Here is a 19,098-nt window from a genome sequence, read left to right on the forward strand (position 1 = left end):
TTTTCAAGTAGTACAAAAAATATTATTTAAAAAATATTTAAATTACGATTTTTTTTTTTTTTTATATTTAAATATGAGATATTATATTTATTGATTTATTACTTTGAATATATAAATTATAAAATTTAATTATAAAACTACTTGGAGAAAAACAAAATTTAAAGAGCAGAAAATTAATTATAAAAAAAAGCCTTAGATTAAATTCAGGTAATGTAAATAGAAAAAAAGATATTTTAAAATTAAAAATAAATTAAATTAAAATGAGTAGAAATTTTTTAATTATCCAGTGAAATAAAAAAAAAAAAAAAAAATACTAATAAGTAGTAAAATCTATATGTAATCAGACAAGAAAAAAAAATTATTATATTTTAATTTAAAAAATTTAACAAGTATATAGATTGAATAAAAAAAATCGTGTTAAAGTTGTGTATTCCCTTGGGCAAATAGTCACACTACTTTTGTGTTGGGCCGCAGAAAAAAAAAAAATAGAATAAGTTTTAGATGTTCACAAGGGGGTGGTAAAAAAATAGTATGAGCTACACAATTTGAGGACCGAGACTATCAAGACAACCAAAACCATCACCGCCGGCAATCGTCTCAACTTGATGAGTTTTTCTTATTTTCCCCGTGGAGTTTTAAAAACGGCCGTTTGGCATGCAAGTCCGCACTTTCCGTGCGACTCCGCTCCGGATTTATTTCGATTAGTTTTTTTTTTATTTTTTTTTTTGTTTCCTTTACCATCCCTTCAGCATGTTGCTCTCACTAAATATTTTATTTCATTCCTTGTATATATTTATTTTTGACATTATATTATATTGCAAAATGCGAGAACAAAGACAAAGACAAATTTCCATTTGTCCAATCGTAAAAACGTATAAGCGTCCATTCTAGGAAACGTCAAAATTCTCATAACAGCTCACTGTCATGTCAATTACTTTTTTCTTTATTTTATTTACCTTTTTTATCATGTTAAATATATATACTCTTCACATAATCGAGCAAAATGACAAAACTTTATTGACGAGATCATTCCATCTTGTCACAACACTTGTAAAGTACAAAAAAAAAGAAAACAAATAAAAAATTTAATAAAGTTTTGTAAGTTTATTTTTTATAAAAATACTATTTAATCACTGCAGGATATATTCCGTGTCTCTATGATAAATAAATAATTATAATTTTATTTATTAATATATTTTTTTTTAAATATAATTTATAGCAGTTATTATGACAATATTTTATTATTAGAAAACAAATTATCTTCTATGTCATGATATATAATTAAAAGTAATAGCTATTGTCAGTGAATATAAATAAATAATGAGTCACTGTTAACAATCTCATTATTTTACCAACACTCATTAATTTTATTCATTTTTATATTTATTTATTTATATTATTACTTTTTTTTTTTTTTTTATATTTTAACGGTTGGCGTGACAATCGAAATATCAGGTCTTCGAACTCCAAATGACATACTTTTTTTTACTTATAACCAAAACGTATACAAACTGTGCCAACTCATTGAATTTATGATAAACCAGTGGCTCATTCAAGGGTGAGACGGGGGGAAAAAGGGGGGGCTACAAGCCAATCATCGTGCATTGAAAAAGAATATCATATTAGTGATAAAGCCATTGATATTGCGCGAAAGTATATGAAATTCCCTCGAGGCTCTAATCAAGCCAAAGAATAATTTTTTTTTTTTCTTTCCTTCTTTTTATATTACATGTCAAATAAACCACAAATAATATCATTTATCATCATTTCAGTGTTCATTAAAAAATTGTCAAGTGTAATTTAAATTTAATTTAAAAAAATTTTTTTAATTTAACATAAATTTTATCCATGCTTTGTTAATTTTTAAACAATAGTTTTTCTTTTATTTTTATCTTATTAATTTGTTGAAAAATGAAAAAAAAAAATTATTATTTTTTTATTTTTTCATTTCATTGAGCCCTTTGTGAAGATATAATTTGAAATGCACGATGTAAAAGTTGAGTAAAGAGGATGTATATTGTTGAGATGCAAAAGAAAAGAAACATCATTTCGTCACACCTCCATCAACTTCTTTGTTTTAACCGCCATCATCATCATTTCAAGATACACTTTTGTATTATTTTCTTACTCTTTTTTTTTTTTTTGTATCATCTTGTTGTGTTATTTTAGTTCTTCTTTTTAAGAATTTCTTGTCCACGCGTTTCGCCACTTACCTCGAAGAGTGTCGCGTCATCACGCTGCAAGGCTAAATCCAAAAGATGTGAGGTTCCACCTTGTCTTTCTGCTTCTTTTATTCAACATCCTCGTTTTTTTTTTTATATATTTCTTCTTATTCGAAGGTGACTAAACCGTTGATACCTCTGTGGTATGCCATAGAACGAGACAACAATATTCACTTTATTTCATTTAGTTTCTCTCAATTCTTTTTGGCTTGTCTAATTCTCCTCTTTTTCAGTAGCCGACTTATATATGATGATGATGATGATGATGATGATGATTTTTTCGATCAACAAAAAAATTGAATAATAAACGCAAACTTCCACTTGAGTCGGTCTAATTTTTCGAGACAATACTTTCTTGATGAAGCTACACACTATACAAGTCTTAATGATGATTTAAATAATCAAATCATTGTGTTGATAATAAAAATGAGAAAATTTATAAATAATATACATATAAATTTCAATAAAATTGTATGAGATCGAGTAGCATACATGAGGAGAGCCGAGTGGGTGTTGTGGTATAGAAATATTTCATATGTTGTGAATTCTTTTTATTTTTAATTTAAATGGAAGAGACCAATGAGGAAGATAGTAATCAGATAAACTGATTGCATTTGAGTGTGTTTATTTAAGTATTTGTGTGTATGCAAAAAAAAAAAAAAAAGAGATTGCAAGTTTAACATCGGCGTCTGACTGTCTGTCTGACAACACAGTGATAAGTTGTCTTCTCAATGGGCATTGGAATGTCATGCTTTACGTACCGCCTACACCTCGACAATTTTTTACTTTTTTTATTCAATTATAATTATTAATTTTAACGTATAAAAAAGTACATTGTTCATATATTGTTTTAATTAATATGAGCTTTTATTTTTTTATAATAATAAAATCAAATTTCAATGAAAAAGCTTGAATGGATTTTTTTTTAATTTGTTTTTTATTTATAAATTTTTTTTTTACAATAAAAAATGGGTTTTGTTTATTGGTTTCAACGTGTTTTTTTCCTCCAATTATATCAAAAGTCTTTTGTTCTTCCGCTTTGCTTCTGTGAGATTTTTTTTTTTCAAATTTTAAATTTTATTTTTTTATTCAACTATATAAATATATGTATTTTTTAAAAACTTTTTTGGCGACAAAAGAGCTGGACTTTTTTACCATTTTAAAATCACAAAAACGAGCTGATTAAAAATTATCACCCGAAAAAATACAAAAGGGTCAATTCACAATTCTTAAAGACGATTTTAAATAACCCAAACACACACAAACACACACATGCAGACACTTTGCTTTTGCTTTTATTTTTGGTTTATTTTTTTAGACGATCGTTTCTTGTCACCCTTGCTATCTTTACGAGAATAAACAAGCCCAGTTTGTGGTCAAAGAATAATTCTTTTTTTTTTTTTTTTTTGGTAAACTTACCAGACAAATTAAAAGTTGGATAAAAAAGGGAATCGAGATTCGAGTTAAATAAAAAAGTTTTTTTTTTTTCTGTCTAATAAACTAAGAAGAGTGTTTTTTTTTATGTCATCCAGAAATAGTATTAAAAGAATAAATAAATAACTCAATTGAATATTTATCACGAAAGAAATTTCTTATACAAAATTATATTTTTATTTTTATCTGCTACTTTTTTTTTTAGTTGAAAATAACTCGTTGATCTTTTGATATTCCAAGTGATGCACTGGAATATTGCCCGACAAATATTTATTTATTGTAATGATATCTCGAGACTTAAAAAAAAATGAAAATAAATGAAGAATATAAATACTCTGTTTGTTTTTCCAAGTATAATAAAAGAAATAACATTTTTTTTTTTTTTTTCATATCAGTGAAAAATTATATTAAAATGAATAACTCACGTCCGAGTGATTTCGCTCTCACGATGACTGTAAAAATCTTATCATTGCGAGTCACTGAATTTGAATTTTCAAAGGACAAATAAATATAAAATAATTTGACATTGGTTGGGGTAAAAAAAATAAATGAAAAACTTAATATTAATGTCACTTTTTTACCACCAAGACATCTAAAAAATAAAAATATAACGGGTGATCCAATTTAAATGAATCCCCAATGAGATTCAATTCAATCTCATCTAATGCTCTTTCAAAAAAAAATTTAAAAAAATCGTCAGCATTATTAGCTTGAGTTTTTAAAAGAAATGTACATTAATATTTTTTTTTCCCCCATTGAAATTTCCATGAGCCAATTACTTTTTATGATGCCTACCTTGACAAATGGAGTAACGAAAAAAAAAAATTTCCATACACATCAATAAATTTATATTTAAAAAAAAAAAAGAAAAAATTAGTATTTACTTTTTTTCTCTCTCGATATAGTTAATAAATTTTTATCACGTACGAGTGTATCGTTAAAAAAATATATACATTCAAAATGATAATACTATATTGGGGGAAATTTTTTTTAAATATTTTTTTTTTTAATATATTCTTGAGTAATATATTCCGAGTGATGATAAAAAACTTTTTTTTTTTTTTTCGTTAATAATTAATCCATTGAATTGATAACAATATAGATTTTTAATTTAATTTTTTTTTTAAATAGAGTTCATAGAGTACAGTCTTGGTTGATTATTAATTTTTTTTTTACAAATAAACTGATTGAAAAAAACACTCTGATTTTTTATCAATAGATGCATGAATTTATTTTATAAAAAGAAAATTGTAATATACAAGTTTTGGTGGTTAAAAAAAAAAGTTAAATAAAAAGTTAAGAAAATGTTTTAGGGGGTGGGTTAAAAAAGGTTCAACAAGACTGAGTCAAGATAAACGAGTCACCACATTTTATACTATCCGGTGAATTAAGAGAACGCTTTTCGACGCCTCACTCACTCACTCTCTTTTTTTTAATTTATTTTTTTTTTTCTGCTCACTTTGTCTTCTTTTCTCGAGTCGACTGATTAGAAAAAAAAGATAGAATGATGTTCGATGGAACGAGTAAGAGTTCAAGTCGTTTCGACCCTATGCCAAATCGGACGATCGAAAAAGATATAATACCCATAGAGAAAAAAATAAAATAAAATAATTCTCAAGGTTTTTCAAACAAGGATACTTGGTCACCCTGGCAGTCCACCCTCTTTACCATGTCCACATATATACCTACACGATAACCACCCAAAAATACTCCCTCGTTTTCTAATGTATTCACAAATCTTCATTCTAACGTTCACCGTTATCATCATCCTCCAACCACCTTCTTTTTTTCTTTCTTCTTTTTTTATTTTTTTAATCTTACTTCTTTTTTTATTTGAACCGAGATCTCATTCTCCACTGTACCAAAAAGAAATTCATTTCGCGGACCAACGCCTTTACCAATATAACGTCACTGTTCAATTCAAGTGATTGCAAACCAAAATCTTTTATTTTTTTTAAATTGGAATCTTATAAAATAAATTGAATCGATTATTTATTTTATAATCAAGCTCAATATACATTCAAAGTTAAATTAAACATTTTTTTTTTTTTTCTTTTTAAAACACAATCAATTTCATTACACTATTTTAAATTTTATCTTTACTTTTATATATATTTAATTTACTTTTATTTTTAAATATTCATTTAATTGAAAATTCAGTAAATATGTTTTTAGGATTTTTTTCATTTCGCGGACCAACGCCTTTACCAATATAACGTCACTGTTCAATTCAAGTGATTGCAAACCAAAATCTTTTATTTTTTTTAAATTGGAATCTTATAAAATAAATTGAATCGATTATTTATTTTATAATCAAGCTCAATATACATTCAAAGTTAAATTAAACATTTTTTTTTTTTTCTTTTTAAAACACAATCAATTTCATTACACTATTTTAAATTTTATCTTTACTTTTATATATATTTAATTTACTTTTATTTTTAAATATTCATTTAATTGAAAATTCAGTAAATATGTTTTTAGGATTTTTCTGATTTTTGAATAAGAGACATTTGTGTATGTAGAAAAAAAATAAAAATAAATAAAGAGGGAAATATAAAATAATATAGACAATCTAGAGGGGTTGAAGGAAAAAATAAGATGAAAAAAAAAAAGCTCGGGGAAGTAGATTGTAGTGAAAAGGAAAAGTTGAAGTCGCGTCGTCATTCTGGAATATGAGATTTTCAAGAAAAAAAAAAAATGTGGAGGAGGGTTATGTGTGCGTATATATATTGAGAAAGGGTCTATATATTTTTATGTAAAAGTTTCGCGGAAAAAAATAAATATATATAAGAGGGGTGTAGAGTTGAACGTGTGTGTGTGTGTGTATCGCGAATGTGAAATTTGAGGGTAGCTATATAAGCTGATGGGGAATGATGGAGTAACACATAAAGAAGCCAGGCATATATGGAAGACACGATGGGTCCATGCATGAGAAGACGAAAGGACATTATTGGATTCTGAACATTCTCAGAGTTATTAAAATTCGAAGCCAGACACGGCCTGCTTGAGGGAATAAAAAATATAAATAAAATAAAAAAATATATAACTATAAAAGTATAGGGAATAAAAGTCGACCTAATAAGTTTTTTAAGCTTTTTGAAAAAGCCCTTTTTTTTTTTACTATATTATTAAAAAATCTCTGATATTTCTTCTTATTTTCAATTTTTTTTTTGCTTATTGTTTTTAAATTTTTTATCTTGATAATATTGGCTTTTTTTTATTATTATAATTTACCTAAATTTGCATTAGTGCATATATTAGAGACGAGAAAAAAATAAAATTTTAAATATAAAAATCAAGCTCGTTAGATGGCAAAACACGAGAACTTAAAAATCGCCGGGAGGGCTTGAACCACCCTCAATTCCCTGTTGATAATAAAAAACAAAATTAAAAAAGAAGAAGAAGAAGATGAATAAAAATTCAAGGTGGATAAATAACCAATCCCCTTGAATATATATATATTTTTTTTTTTGCTTCTTTGAATTATCCAGTGATGTGGAATTTTCTTTTTTTTTTTAATTGATCATTCCCCATCAATTTGAGTGTGTACTACAAGAACACCCTCGGGCCAAGAATGTATAACTATATATTATTTTTCCGCTGTGTTTTTTTTTTCATTCTTTTTTGACCCTGTGAACATGAATCCACGGATCAGAAATGATCGTAATCAGGAAGTGACGGAAGGCAAAAAATAAAACAGAAAGAAAAAAACTAAAAAGACGTTGATTTTTTTTTTTTTTTTTTTTCCCAACCGGAGATTACAGGGGGTGGGTTACTCTTGAGGGTAGCTTTTACAATAAAGTAAAATCAAGATTCTTTAGTAATCTGTATAATCGTTGTACATAATAAGGAGCTTGGTCATCGATCATACTTCAAAATAATTTCAATACATTATTCAATTTACATTGTCTGATATAAATAACATTATCTATCAATATATTCAGTATCCATCATTATGATTGATCTCAAAAAAAAAAATATAAAATAAAATGATTGACACTTTTAAGTTTATTGAAATAATAATAAATCATTGTTTCAACTATTTTAAATATAAATCATTCATAAATAATAATAACAAAATAATATTAATGAAAGCTGAATTTATAGTCAATGACACAGTCTAATTTATCAACAATCGAACTGAATTTTCTCCTCGTTTGTACGTGGTAAGGAACAAATGTAAGAAATAAATAAAATAAAAAAAAAAAAAGGGTGTCGATACTGATCATAAATTTAAAACTTCCCCGATACGGCTGATCAAAGGGTGTTTCAATCCACTGGGACTAATTCACGTCCATTCTTTAGCAACCCTTTCCACTCAATTTTTTAAAATTTTTTTCACGCATTTTTCTTTATTGTTCATTTTACTTTTTTTTATTTATTTAATTTATTTTTTTCTTTTTATTAAATAGAGAAAGCTCTGTCTCTCTTTCTAACTTGATCGGTAGTTTACTACTGATTTAGCATCCCTTCATTTATTACGCCTATCGTACTAAGAATCGTTTGCTGATGATAGCTTTGCTCTTTCACCCCTTTTTTACACTGTACATACTGTGTCATATCATATATTTATAAATCGACACTGCCTCAATATATATACCTTACTACTTGGCAAAGTAATTTTGTACATTTTCAATTGTCCCTTTTATATTTTTTATATTTTTTATTTTATTGTAGCATTGATTCGCATATATATGAGCTCGTAAATAAGGATCGAATGTGTCGAATAAAGTATAACACACCCCTGGGTATATAACGGGTGGTGGCTGAAATCGAGTGACCCGTTAACAAGAAAAACATTAATTTTGTAATGGGATATATCGATTCTTAACCAACCAGCTTGTCAATTTGTAAATCTGCCAAATTTATTTTTATATATATTATTATTTTTTTTTTTTTGTATTCTAGCTTTTTATTCTTTAGATGCATATGTGATATTTGATCAATGAGAACCCTTTGATGATGCATTTCTACCACGAGAAAGAAAAAAAAAAACACAAAATTATATACAGTATATATGTTGAAATACACAAAATGAAAATCCAAAGGTTGAAAAGCTTTCTGATTGAACGGACAAACGTTTGGGGGAGTTTTTTTTTTTTTCTAAAAAGATTAATTGTGTAAATGCATTTGCGATGGTCTTTTATTTATTTTATTTTTTTTCCCTGACAAAAGACAATCTTGTAAACGGAAAAAAAAAAAATTGAATAAAAAATTAGAACAGATGAATGACATATTGAATTTTTGTCAAAGTTATAGTGTTATTTTATTTTTGTATTTAGTTATGTAAACGCTCGGTGGTATATGTAGTGCAGTACTGCACACATAGTCAACTAAATCTGGTAGATAAATATATTTAAAAAAAAAAAAAGAATATATGTAGTTGGCTCCCTTGGATATAGTGGATAGTAACGCTGGCCGGTTTTGCCGTTTGATTTTACGTTGGCATTGCTGTCCATTCGTCTGTGAAAAAATCTTTACAGACCTTTACAGACTTTTTCCGGAAAGCCGGACCCGAATTTATATTTGCCCTTTTTTTTTTTTCATTATTATTTTTTCTCGTATATATTCAATGCTATGCACTGATATCACGATTGGCCTATCCTTTTTATTTATTTTTTTCGATTTTTTTATATCTTCATTTCCCTCCCTCACACCCTCTTGACTCTTCAACTATTTTCAGATACAAGAGAGCACTTTAATTTCGTGATTGATATTTTAAATGATTACTTGAAAATGAAAAATAGCCAAATGAAAAATTTAAAAGCTAACAAAAAATATTTATATATACTCAAGATACTTTTTATTATTTGTTTTTTTTTTTTTTTTTATTTCATGAGTTAAATAAAAAAGTATAAATAAATGAAAATATAAATGGATGTATATCTGATACAGTAAGTTATTCCTCAGCCACGCATCGCTGACTGTGATTTACAAAGTCTCGCCGTTGGTGCCTTGATCTCACTACACACATATCCTTGAATTACACATATGGAAAAAAAATTATTCATTTCTTTTTTTATTTATTTATTATTTAGTCATTTTACTGCAGTGTCTTTTGCTTTTACATTACTATATATATAATTCAATATTGGGTATGTTGAGTTCGGCAAATCGCGTCACGTTCGCGGGCATATCTCGCGGGATTCGTGTGACCCAACGACGAGACGAAAAATACCCAAGTCTCACAGTCACAAAAGCTCACAGTCACGTATCCCAAAAAAAAAAAAAATATTAAAATAAAAATAATAAATGAAAAAAAAATATAAAGCTTTTTTGACTGTATGGATAAATAAAAATAAAAAAAAATTAGAGAAATTCTAAAATTAAAATATCATTATTTTCATATTATAATAAGAAAAAAAAAAAAAAAAGCGAAACTCACTTTGTAGATTATACAGTCTTCAACACGATCGATCGTCTTAAACAACCCCCTATTATTTTCTCACACCCCCCTCCGGGGAATCACACTTTTTTTTTTCCGTTCAGCATTTATTATTTTTATTTCTCCAGAATGTGGACTTTCTGAAGGAATTTACATCTTGCACGCCAATGATCGACCCTCGACCTACGGCCATATATACTCTTTGTATAACGTTCCTCTTAAAACCGCCTCTTTGTGATAGAAAAAGAAACATAAGGAAAAAAAAAGAAAAAAGAAAGCCATCGAGTTTTACAAAAGAAAGAAATATTCAGCTATAGGTAGCTCTTTGCGATAACGACTATTTGCATAATTGTGAATAACAGAGGGACCTCAGGGTAAACACATAGAGCCAACAAGATCCGCGAGTGATGAAGATAGACTGATGGATTTTGATATACATATATACAATTTTGCACAATGAAAACGCACAAACACCTCTCTAAAATTTATTTAAATATCTAAATTAAAATTAATTAAATCAAGACACATTAAAAGTCACTTGAAGATAAAAAAAAATAATCAAATATCATCGAGTCAAATAAATTTTTTCTTTCATTGTTATAATAATTTTAATCGAATAGTTGGAGTTATTTACAAATTCCCCCCGATGAATAAATAAAATCAGATGATCATTTGTGATTCATATAAAAAAAAAAAAAAACTGTATTGAGAATTTTTAGTGCGTGGTGTTGAGAATACCAACATGAAAAATAAAGGTGGGCGCGACAAACAGTAACTACATTTATATAAAATATATATAAAAATAAAGAATCAAGGGGGTGATATGTGTATGGAGGGTGGTGAAGGATACAACAGAATTCGCGATAGTTTGGAGAGAAAATATATATATACAAGAGATCAACTGAATGAGAAATAACAAAAACAAAAAAATTGAGAGAGAAAGAGAGAAAAGGGCCCACCATCAGACTAAAAAGACCCGGCTGAAAAGGTTTTATCTGCTACCAAGTTATTTATCGCTTTCCGTTGTAGCGCTGGCGTCGTTTGCAAGCCAATCAGAAGTCAGTATTTACCAGTACCAGTCTGCGCCATTCGAATACATTATCCGTGTTGGAGAGAGAATTTGTGCGCGCGCGAGGCCCTCTTACTCGGCCATTGTCTTTTCAATGTTGTAAATCACATTTTATTTCCTCGCTTACAGTCTTATTTTATTTATTTGTCGGGGTTACGTATCGCTACCGTGGCCTATCTTTCTCTTTCTATCTTTTTTTTTTTTAAACAATATTTTGGCCCTATACTCTCGATCACCTTTCTGATCCCCCGCGTTTTTTTTTGGTATCTTCTCTTTGACCAATGTGTACAAAAAAAAATTCAAAATACATCTCAAAAACTAGAGTCAGATTAATTTTATTTTTTATTATTTTAAAATACGTATTTTATTTTTATGTAAATTTTTTAGATATATAGATTCAGGTAGACACTTTTTTAGTAGATTGTAAATAATGTAAAATTTGATTTTAAATGTTTTATAAATATATATTTCATATATATATATTGCAACTACATGATAGTAATTTTAGTAGGTGTGTATATTGATTATTTTTTTTTTATATAATATTTTATTATGTAGCATTTATGCTTGCGTATTGTAGAACAAAAAAATAAATGAAAAAAAAGGTATTGTTGATGATAAGATTAAATAGAAAAAATATAAAATATAAGCGAGCAAAATGCATCGTTATATTGTGATAACATAGAATTCTACAAATTATCGTTGGAGGCACATCTAACAGAACACGGAGGCGAGGAGGAGTTTGGCCTGATTCTTCTTCATGTTAATATTGATTACAGTCGTTAAATTAAAATTTATTACGTCTCATTAAAATATTTTCTTTTAATATTTATATAATAAAAAAAAAAGAAGATAAAAAGTTATACAGTAAATTATTGTCATTTAAATTCATTATCGGCCTACTTCGAAATTCGTAGAGTTGCTATTTTATAACATGTCAAATAAATATGTCATCAATATATATAAATATGTAATTTTAATTATTATATTTATATATTATACATATTTATTGATTAATTGTAGTTGTATCGTCAGAGTCTCGCTTGCAAAGTAATTGTTAAATTGAAAAAAAAAAAAGAATAATTGCTTAAATATAATCTAAATAATTTATTAAAAATAGAGAACGGTAAATTAAAAATCAAAATGCTTGTGATAGTTTCAGTGGTGCAAGTAGACCATGCAGGCCAGGCTCACTCCCAGTCTCAGTCGCGTCCTGGCCACCAACAGGTCAGTAAAAAAAAAAAAAACAACCTGTGATTTAATTTTTTTTTACCGATATTATTAGATGAATTATTCAATCACGGATACTATATACACACAAGTTGTAATTTTTCAAAATAAATTATTAAACATACTGTGAATCAGGGAATAATAAAAATTTATTTGTAGTAATTTATATTGTCAACTGCGATGTTAATATTTCATTATTTTCTAATCGATCCAGCTGGTCGTTAACTCTCCATTAAGTAAAAAAAAAAAAAAAGTCCCAGTCGATTAGTTGATGCCGAAAAAAAATACAATAAAATTAAGGAAAATGAAAAATAAAAAAATTATAGAAAAAAAATTTAATGATAGGGGAAAAGAATAATAATTAGCAACACCTGCATTGCTGTTTTAGGAAGTACGTTGAAAAAAAATATATAATATAATTTTGTGACCGGCTGACGAGTTAATTATCTCAAAAAAAAAAAAATTCATAATCACTTATAATTTCGACACGCGTCATTCAAACACCGATTATCTATTTTATCCTTTTTTTTTTTTTTCTTGTTTTATTTTTTGTGACTCTTTTTTTATTGAACCTGCTTATGAAAATATAGTGTCACTGCAGTTTAAGCCCCCTTGAGTGCCCAGCATGAAAACAAACGACACATGAAACAATGCATTTGAATAAATATACAAAAAAAAAAATATGAATGAATAAAAGAAAAAAAAAATTGTAACTATGTAGGAAAAAAAAAAAACTGAACAGCCGTTTTGAATTGTAACAATTCGTTTTCATGGTCATGTACTTGGCTAACCCCTGCGGCCACCCGAGATTACATTTCGCTTGACAACCCCTTTTTTAAACTTTCAAGTTAAAAAAAAAAAAATTATGTATACATAAACTTAGGGCTGTGAATGTTTTTTTACATTTAATTTTTTTTTTCGCAACTTTTTTTTTTGCTGCGTTAAAAATTAGTCAAACCTCAAATTAGTCTGAGCACACAAACCCCCTGGTTATGTCACAGTAACCCAATGTACTCCAGGGGTTTGTTTCTATAAGATCAAATTTTTTTTTTGTCTCAATTTTTTTTTTTTTTATTTACTTAAAAATTTTTTTTTTCGCTACTGTATCACCCCTTAAATGTAAATGAACCAAATTTCTTTTTTTTTTCGCTTTCTCTCTTTCATCAAATTTGCAACTAGAGGGGTGAAAAAAAAATAATAAAAAATAGAGGGTTATACGAGATGAAAAACCTAAAATGGAAATTTTCTTTCTAAAAAAATAAGTCATGTGAAAAATTATATACGAAATTACGAATTCAACATTATTGAAAAAAATGTCAAAGCTTTTTCTTTATTTTTTTACGAATATATTATTAAAATATATTTGGAAGTTGTGAATGAGCTAAATTTATAATTTTTCCTATTTGAAAAATAATAATTGACATTTTTTTTTATATTTATTTAAAACTTGAACTTGTAATTTATTTATTTATTTATATTTTTTTAAATTGACGTACATCTTTATCAATTCTATTAATATTTATCGTAATAAAGACTTTTATCTTCTTAACAGTGACGTTTCACCGTGAAACAGATCAGTGGGGCGTCACCTGGACCCCTGACCCCAACTCTTAAAATTAACAATAAGCAAAAAAAAAAAACAACAGAATAATGACAAAAAAAAAAATATAACAATTGTTATTCTATTGTCATGCAAAAATTTAGGTACTCGCACTGGCTTATTGTATTTGTTACACAGGGTTTATTATGCCACAACTAAACCATCCAGCCACAACTTGATAATGACAATGCTTACATAAGCAGATATGTTTTTTTTTTTATAATTTATTTTATCTCTTCATATGACAATATTAATTATACATATGTATATTTTTTTTTCTAGCTAGTGCGTGTTTTATTTATATACAATAATAAATAAAAATATAAATATTTTGGGTCAAAGTATTTTAGAAAAAAATATATACACGTGAGAAATATTTGAAAAATAAAAAAACTGATGTATAAAAAATACGTCACAAGTAAAAACTTAATAATTTAAAAATTTATCAAAGACATGTAATAATTATTTTATTAATAACAAAGATTAAACAATCAGGAAAAAATAAAACATACATTTATAAATTAAAGTTTTCATAATTTTGGACTCTTCTAAAATAGTTGTCATAATTACGTTTGTCTGTTATTATGTTTAGACTATTTTTTTACTGAAAAATTAATTATATATTTGATATTTCTGATACTGATTTTATAGTACATATAATAATTGTTCACGAGAATATTTAATTTAGTGATAATTTGACCTTAAAAATTTGTGTTGATGATATTTATAATATCAAAGAACGAATGAAGGATAAACTTGTCTATCACGATTTATCATTTCCATTCGAGACATAGTTTTATTGACACTCTTGAGACTGAACGAGTGAAAAAGACAATATAACATATCGACTAAACAATGTGTCACACAGGATAAAGTGACAAGTCGTATTTGCGTGGTGAGAAAACAATCGGCTTTTGGTAATCGAAAATTTACTCGATTTTTTTTTTTACCAATATATACTGACTGAGGTTAAAATAAAATAAATAGATAGATATATATTATATATATACTAAACGAAAAAAACAAAAAATAAATAAAAAAGACAAAAAATTTTCTGTGGGGTTGGTTTATTAGATCGACTGTCTCACGGTCGTTTGACTGTGTTATTTATATTCCCAAATAATATACGTACCGATCAGTGAAATACTTTTATTTCTCACTATCACGCCTTTTCAGACACTTTATTTATCTGTCGATGTGATATGCCATTGCTCTATAACACTCATTCTCTCATGGTATCATCAAAAACTTGTGTACAATCCCATTATGATTTTTTTTTTTTTTTTCTTATTATTTTTTTTTTTCCACTTTATTGTTATTTCTCTACTAAATCATATTTTAATATTTTTTTTTCTTTCATTATTTGTCAGTCTAGTTGAAAAAGAAAAAAGGAGAATTTTTTTAAATCTAAAAACTTTTTCAATGCCAATTCAAAGTTTTTTTAATCGACCTTTTTAAAAATGTCAAATTCGTGAATTTTTTTTTGTCATTATTTTTTTGTTGTTTTGGGGCGTGTATTTTTTTTTTTTTTTTAATTTTTTTTTTTTTTAATAGGACCCTTTATTTTAATGCATACCTGTAATTTTATTATTTGAACTTTCATTATATTTATTATTCAATACCGGTGAAAGCATATAATTGAGTGAAAGAAAAAAAAAAAAAAGTAAAAATGAATAAATTAAAAGCCAAAATAAAATCACATTTAAATTATCATTAGTTTTGAATTTTTAATGATAAATGTCGACCGATAAGTTTCAAAAATTAATAAAGTCTATTATTTCATTTTTTTCTTTTGCATAGTTTCCTGTGCATTGACAAAGAAAAAAATGAATTTATAATTTACAACACACGAGTACTTTTATATTTTCAAATAAATGAATATTTAATAAATAAAAAATTATTGCTTATTATTTTTAATATTTTGATTTTATATTTAGCCCACGCAACGAGTTGATTCTCATTTGATTTATTTATTAAAATATTCATGACTTAAAAATGATTGAAAGCAATGGAAAAATATAATAAAAAAGTGAATATCGAGTTTGTGAAAGTTCGTGCTTAATGTCATCAACCTAGGGTGAAAGTAAATGAAGGGACACATACTCATTGTGTTGTTGAAAAATAGTCACTAACATAGGGAAATATAAAAACTTTATACTATTATTAAAGTCATTATTTGATGTTTATAATAGCTGATGAATTGTCATCACTGTACTACAAACAAAAGCCCCACAAATTCACAATTACATATGCACATTTTCTATCAGCGAAAAAAGAAAAAAAAAAACTTTTAATATCACCTGAATAAAACTCCATAAAATAGTTCTCAATAATTTCCACTAAATAATGTAAAAAAAAAAGAAAAATTATATCTATAAATAAATGTAAATAAAATAGAATTAAAAAAAAAAAAAAAATCATAATAATAAAATATTAAAAAACCAGAAAAATTAATCGATACATTTTTTTTTCTCTGATAGATTGAAGGGGGAAAAAAAAACAAAAAAAAAAAAATTAGCTACCCTAGACTACTGTTCAGCCCCTCGAATTTTTCTACCGTTCCAGTGTGTTTTTTTTTATTATTTACCACCCCTCTAATGCCCCTATCTCAAAAGCGTAAAAAAATTATGATAAAAAAAACCTGAAGCCAGGGCCCAGGGTGTCTGAAGTTATTAACGTAAAAAAAAAAAAAAAAAAATACCCCGGAATTAATTCCCTTTGCCCATAAATATAAAAGCTATATATAGTTTTTTTTTTTATTTTTCATCTCTCAACCTCACTTTAGATCATTTTTGTTATTATCAAAATAGAGAGGGGATAGAGACAAAAAAAAAAAAATATTTCATCCCTGTTTGTGTACCTATATACTTATGGCACTCTGATGATTTTTGAGACACAAGAGATTCATTCCCCTATCATATGTAACACCCTTAAATATCACGTGCAATATGTATATATATATTGACTAAAAAATAACGTATGTGTTTGATGGGTTCGCTGTTACCGTGGCAAACACGATTCGAAACCAACATATGGAGAATGCAATTTGCACTCGAGCATGATAGTAAAAAACATTTTTAAAAATTATCTAACTTATGATACAGCAAAGATTTTTTTAACTACGAGGGTACAATTTTTTAATTGAAAATAAAAATAACTATCTAAATTATATTTTACTTTTTTAATCATTATAATTATGAATTTAATAAATTAATATTTTAATTATACAAATTACCACAAAGTATTTTAATCGAAAAAAAAAAAAATTAATCAAGGGGTTGTAATTTTTATACTTTTATATTTAAAAAATATGATGAGTTAAAATTTGAAAGAATTTGTTTTTTATTGAAGGGATATTTATTTAGTGTTTAGATGGATAACATGGGGGGATTTTATATTTAAAATTTATAAAAAAACATATCATGAATTTAATTTGAAAAAAATTAGTTGAATCATGCTGATGAGTATATGAAAAAAAGCACTTTTACGTTAATTTATTTATTAATTTTTTGGTTTAAAAAAATGAGGAATGAGTAGGTGAGTAAAAGTCTCACCTATAGTCTCACCCTGCATCTGGTTGCCTCCCCCACTGGTTCAATGTGTTGCCCGGAGGCTAGTAATAAAAAATAACCAAGATATACGTTCATCCAGCTATACTCTCCCGAGGATATAACTCTGCTAATGTACCTTACGAAAACCTATTTTATTCAACCCCTCGTATACCCCAAACTAAAACTATATATGTACTACCCTTGTAACTAACATGAAAAAATGAGAAAAAAAAAAATATATACATTATCTCATCTTGAAAATATTTTTATTGTTTGTTGTTATATGTTGGTTTATTTTTTTCCATTTTTTTTTTTTTTTTTGCATCAAGATCTATATGCTTATGGTGAGCACTATTTGTGTCCACACTTTTGTTTCTCACGCAAAAGCACAGCACGTTCTTCGTGTCACGAGGAAGTTCGTAAAACCCCAGGCAAATATATCTATATATAACAGGGAGTGCAATGTAACTCACGAAATGTTTAAAGCCGATACAACGGGATCAAATATTATAAAGGTCAAATCTCAATAATATTTGATAATAATAAAAAAAAAAATAGACATTTTGAAAGAAAATATTGTTAAGTTATTATTTAATATAAAATTTAAAATGATAACAAATATCAAGATTAAATATATAGAGACTCAATATCAAAAATTTATTAATAATATTCTAGTTTAATATTTTTTAATAATTTAAATTGATAACTAATAAATAAAAATTTAATAATTAATATTAAATAAATTGGAAAAAGGAAAAAAAAAATCTACAAATATAATTTTGATAATATAAGAAAATAAAAAACCATAAAAATTGGCGTTTGGCCTAAATTTGAGATTAAATCTGTTTTCTTAACGGTCACTTGGACTCCCCTAAACTTTGACATTAATATATAAATATGTATATAATGTACTTTAATATAAAAACATATATGTATATTAATCAAGTAAAAATATCATTTATATATAATTTTTTTTTTTCTTTTTCCCTTTTTATTTCAAACAGTAGCAATTTCAATGTTAATTACCGACATAACGGCGCCCAGCAAAAGAAGCCGACGTTGTGCCTCATTTTAGTCGGGACTTTTGGGGTAATAAATGTGAGTTATAACAGCCGTTAGATAGTTGAATCTCAGTATTCTGTGGTACTTTTACTCGCGCTCCTTTTTTCACCGTTAATATCTTCATTACTAAATCATCCCTTGAATATAACCTCCCTCTCCCTCCGTTTCTCTATTTTTTTTTTTATTTTTTTATTATTTTTTTCTCTTCTTATTTCCTCAACATCTAACATCTAACTTATTTCATGTCTTAACCTTCTAGCACACGCAACATTTTACTACTCCCCCTTTACCCTCAATATTTTTTATTTATTTTTTTCTACATTGGATGAGCTTGAGAAATAATTTATCGCCTCAAATCCAGACACTTTGCCACAAAGATTTTTTTTTTTTTTCTTTTAAAAATATCATACAATCCAAAACACGTATTAAAATTATTTTACATTTATATGCAAAGGATTGACTCAAAATATTAATATAAACACATATTTTTTTTATTCAATAAATTTTAAATTTTTAATTAATAATTTATAAAAATAAAAAAA

General features: G+C 26.5%; 1 protein-coding gene across 6 annotated transcripts in view; it reads left to right on the top strand.

Annotated features, from left to right (window-relative positions):
- The window catches only part of LOC122851467 (zinc finger homeobox protein 3), a 199,444-nt gene that overhangs the window by 159,312 nt on the left and 21,034 nt on the right, over positions 1 to 19,098 (top strand). Inside the window, exon 9 of one of the 6 annotated variants that reach the window (XM_044150709.1) lies at positions 12,270 to 12,340. The exons of the other annotated variants lie outside the window; for them this stretch is intronic. Within the exon in view, the coding sequence (XP_044006644.1) occupies positions 12,270 to 12,340 (71 nt within the window). The remainder of the gene's footprint in view (positions 1 to 12,269; positions 12,341 to 19,098) is intronic. 6 annotated transcript variants of the gene reach the window in all.

This window comes from Aphidius gifuensis, linkage group LG3 (genome assembly GCF_014905175.1).
Source record: "Aphidius gifuensis isolate YNYX2018 linkage group LG3, ASM1490517v1, whole genome shotgun sequence".
Classification (NCBI taxonomy): Eukaryota; Metazoa; Arthropoda; class Insecta; order Hymenoptera; family Braconidae; genus Aphidius; species Aphidius gifuensis.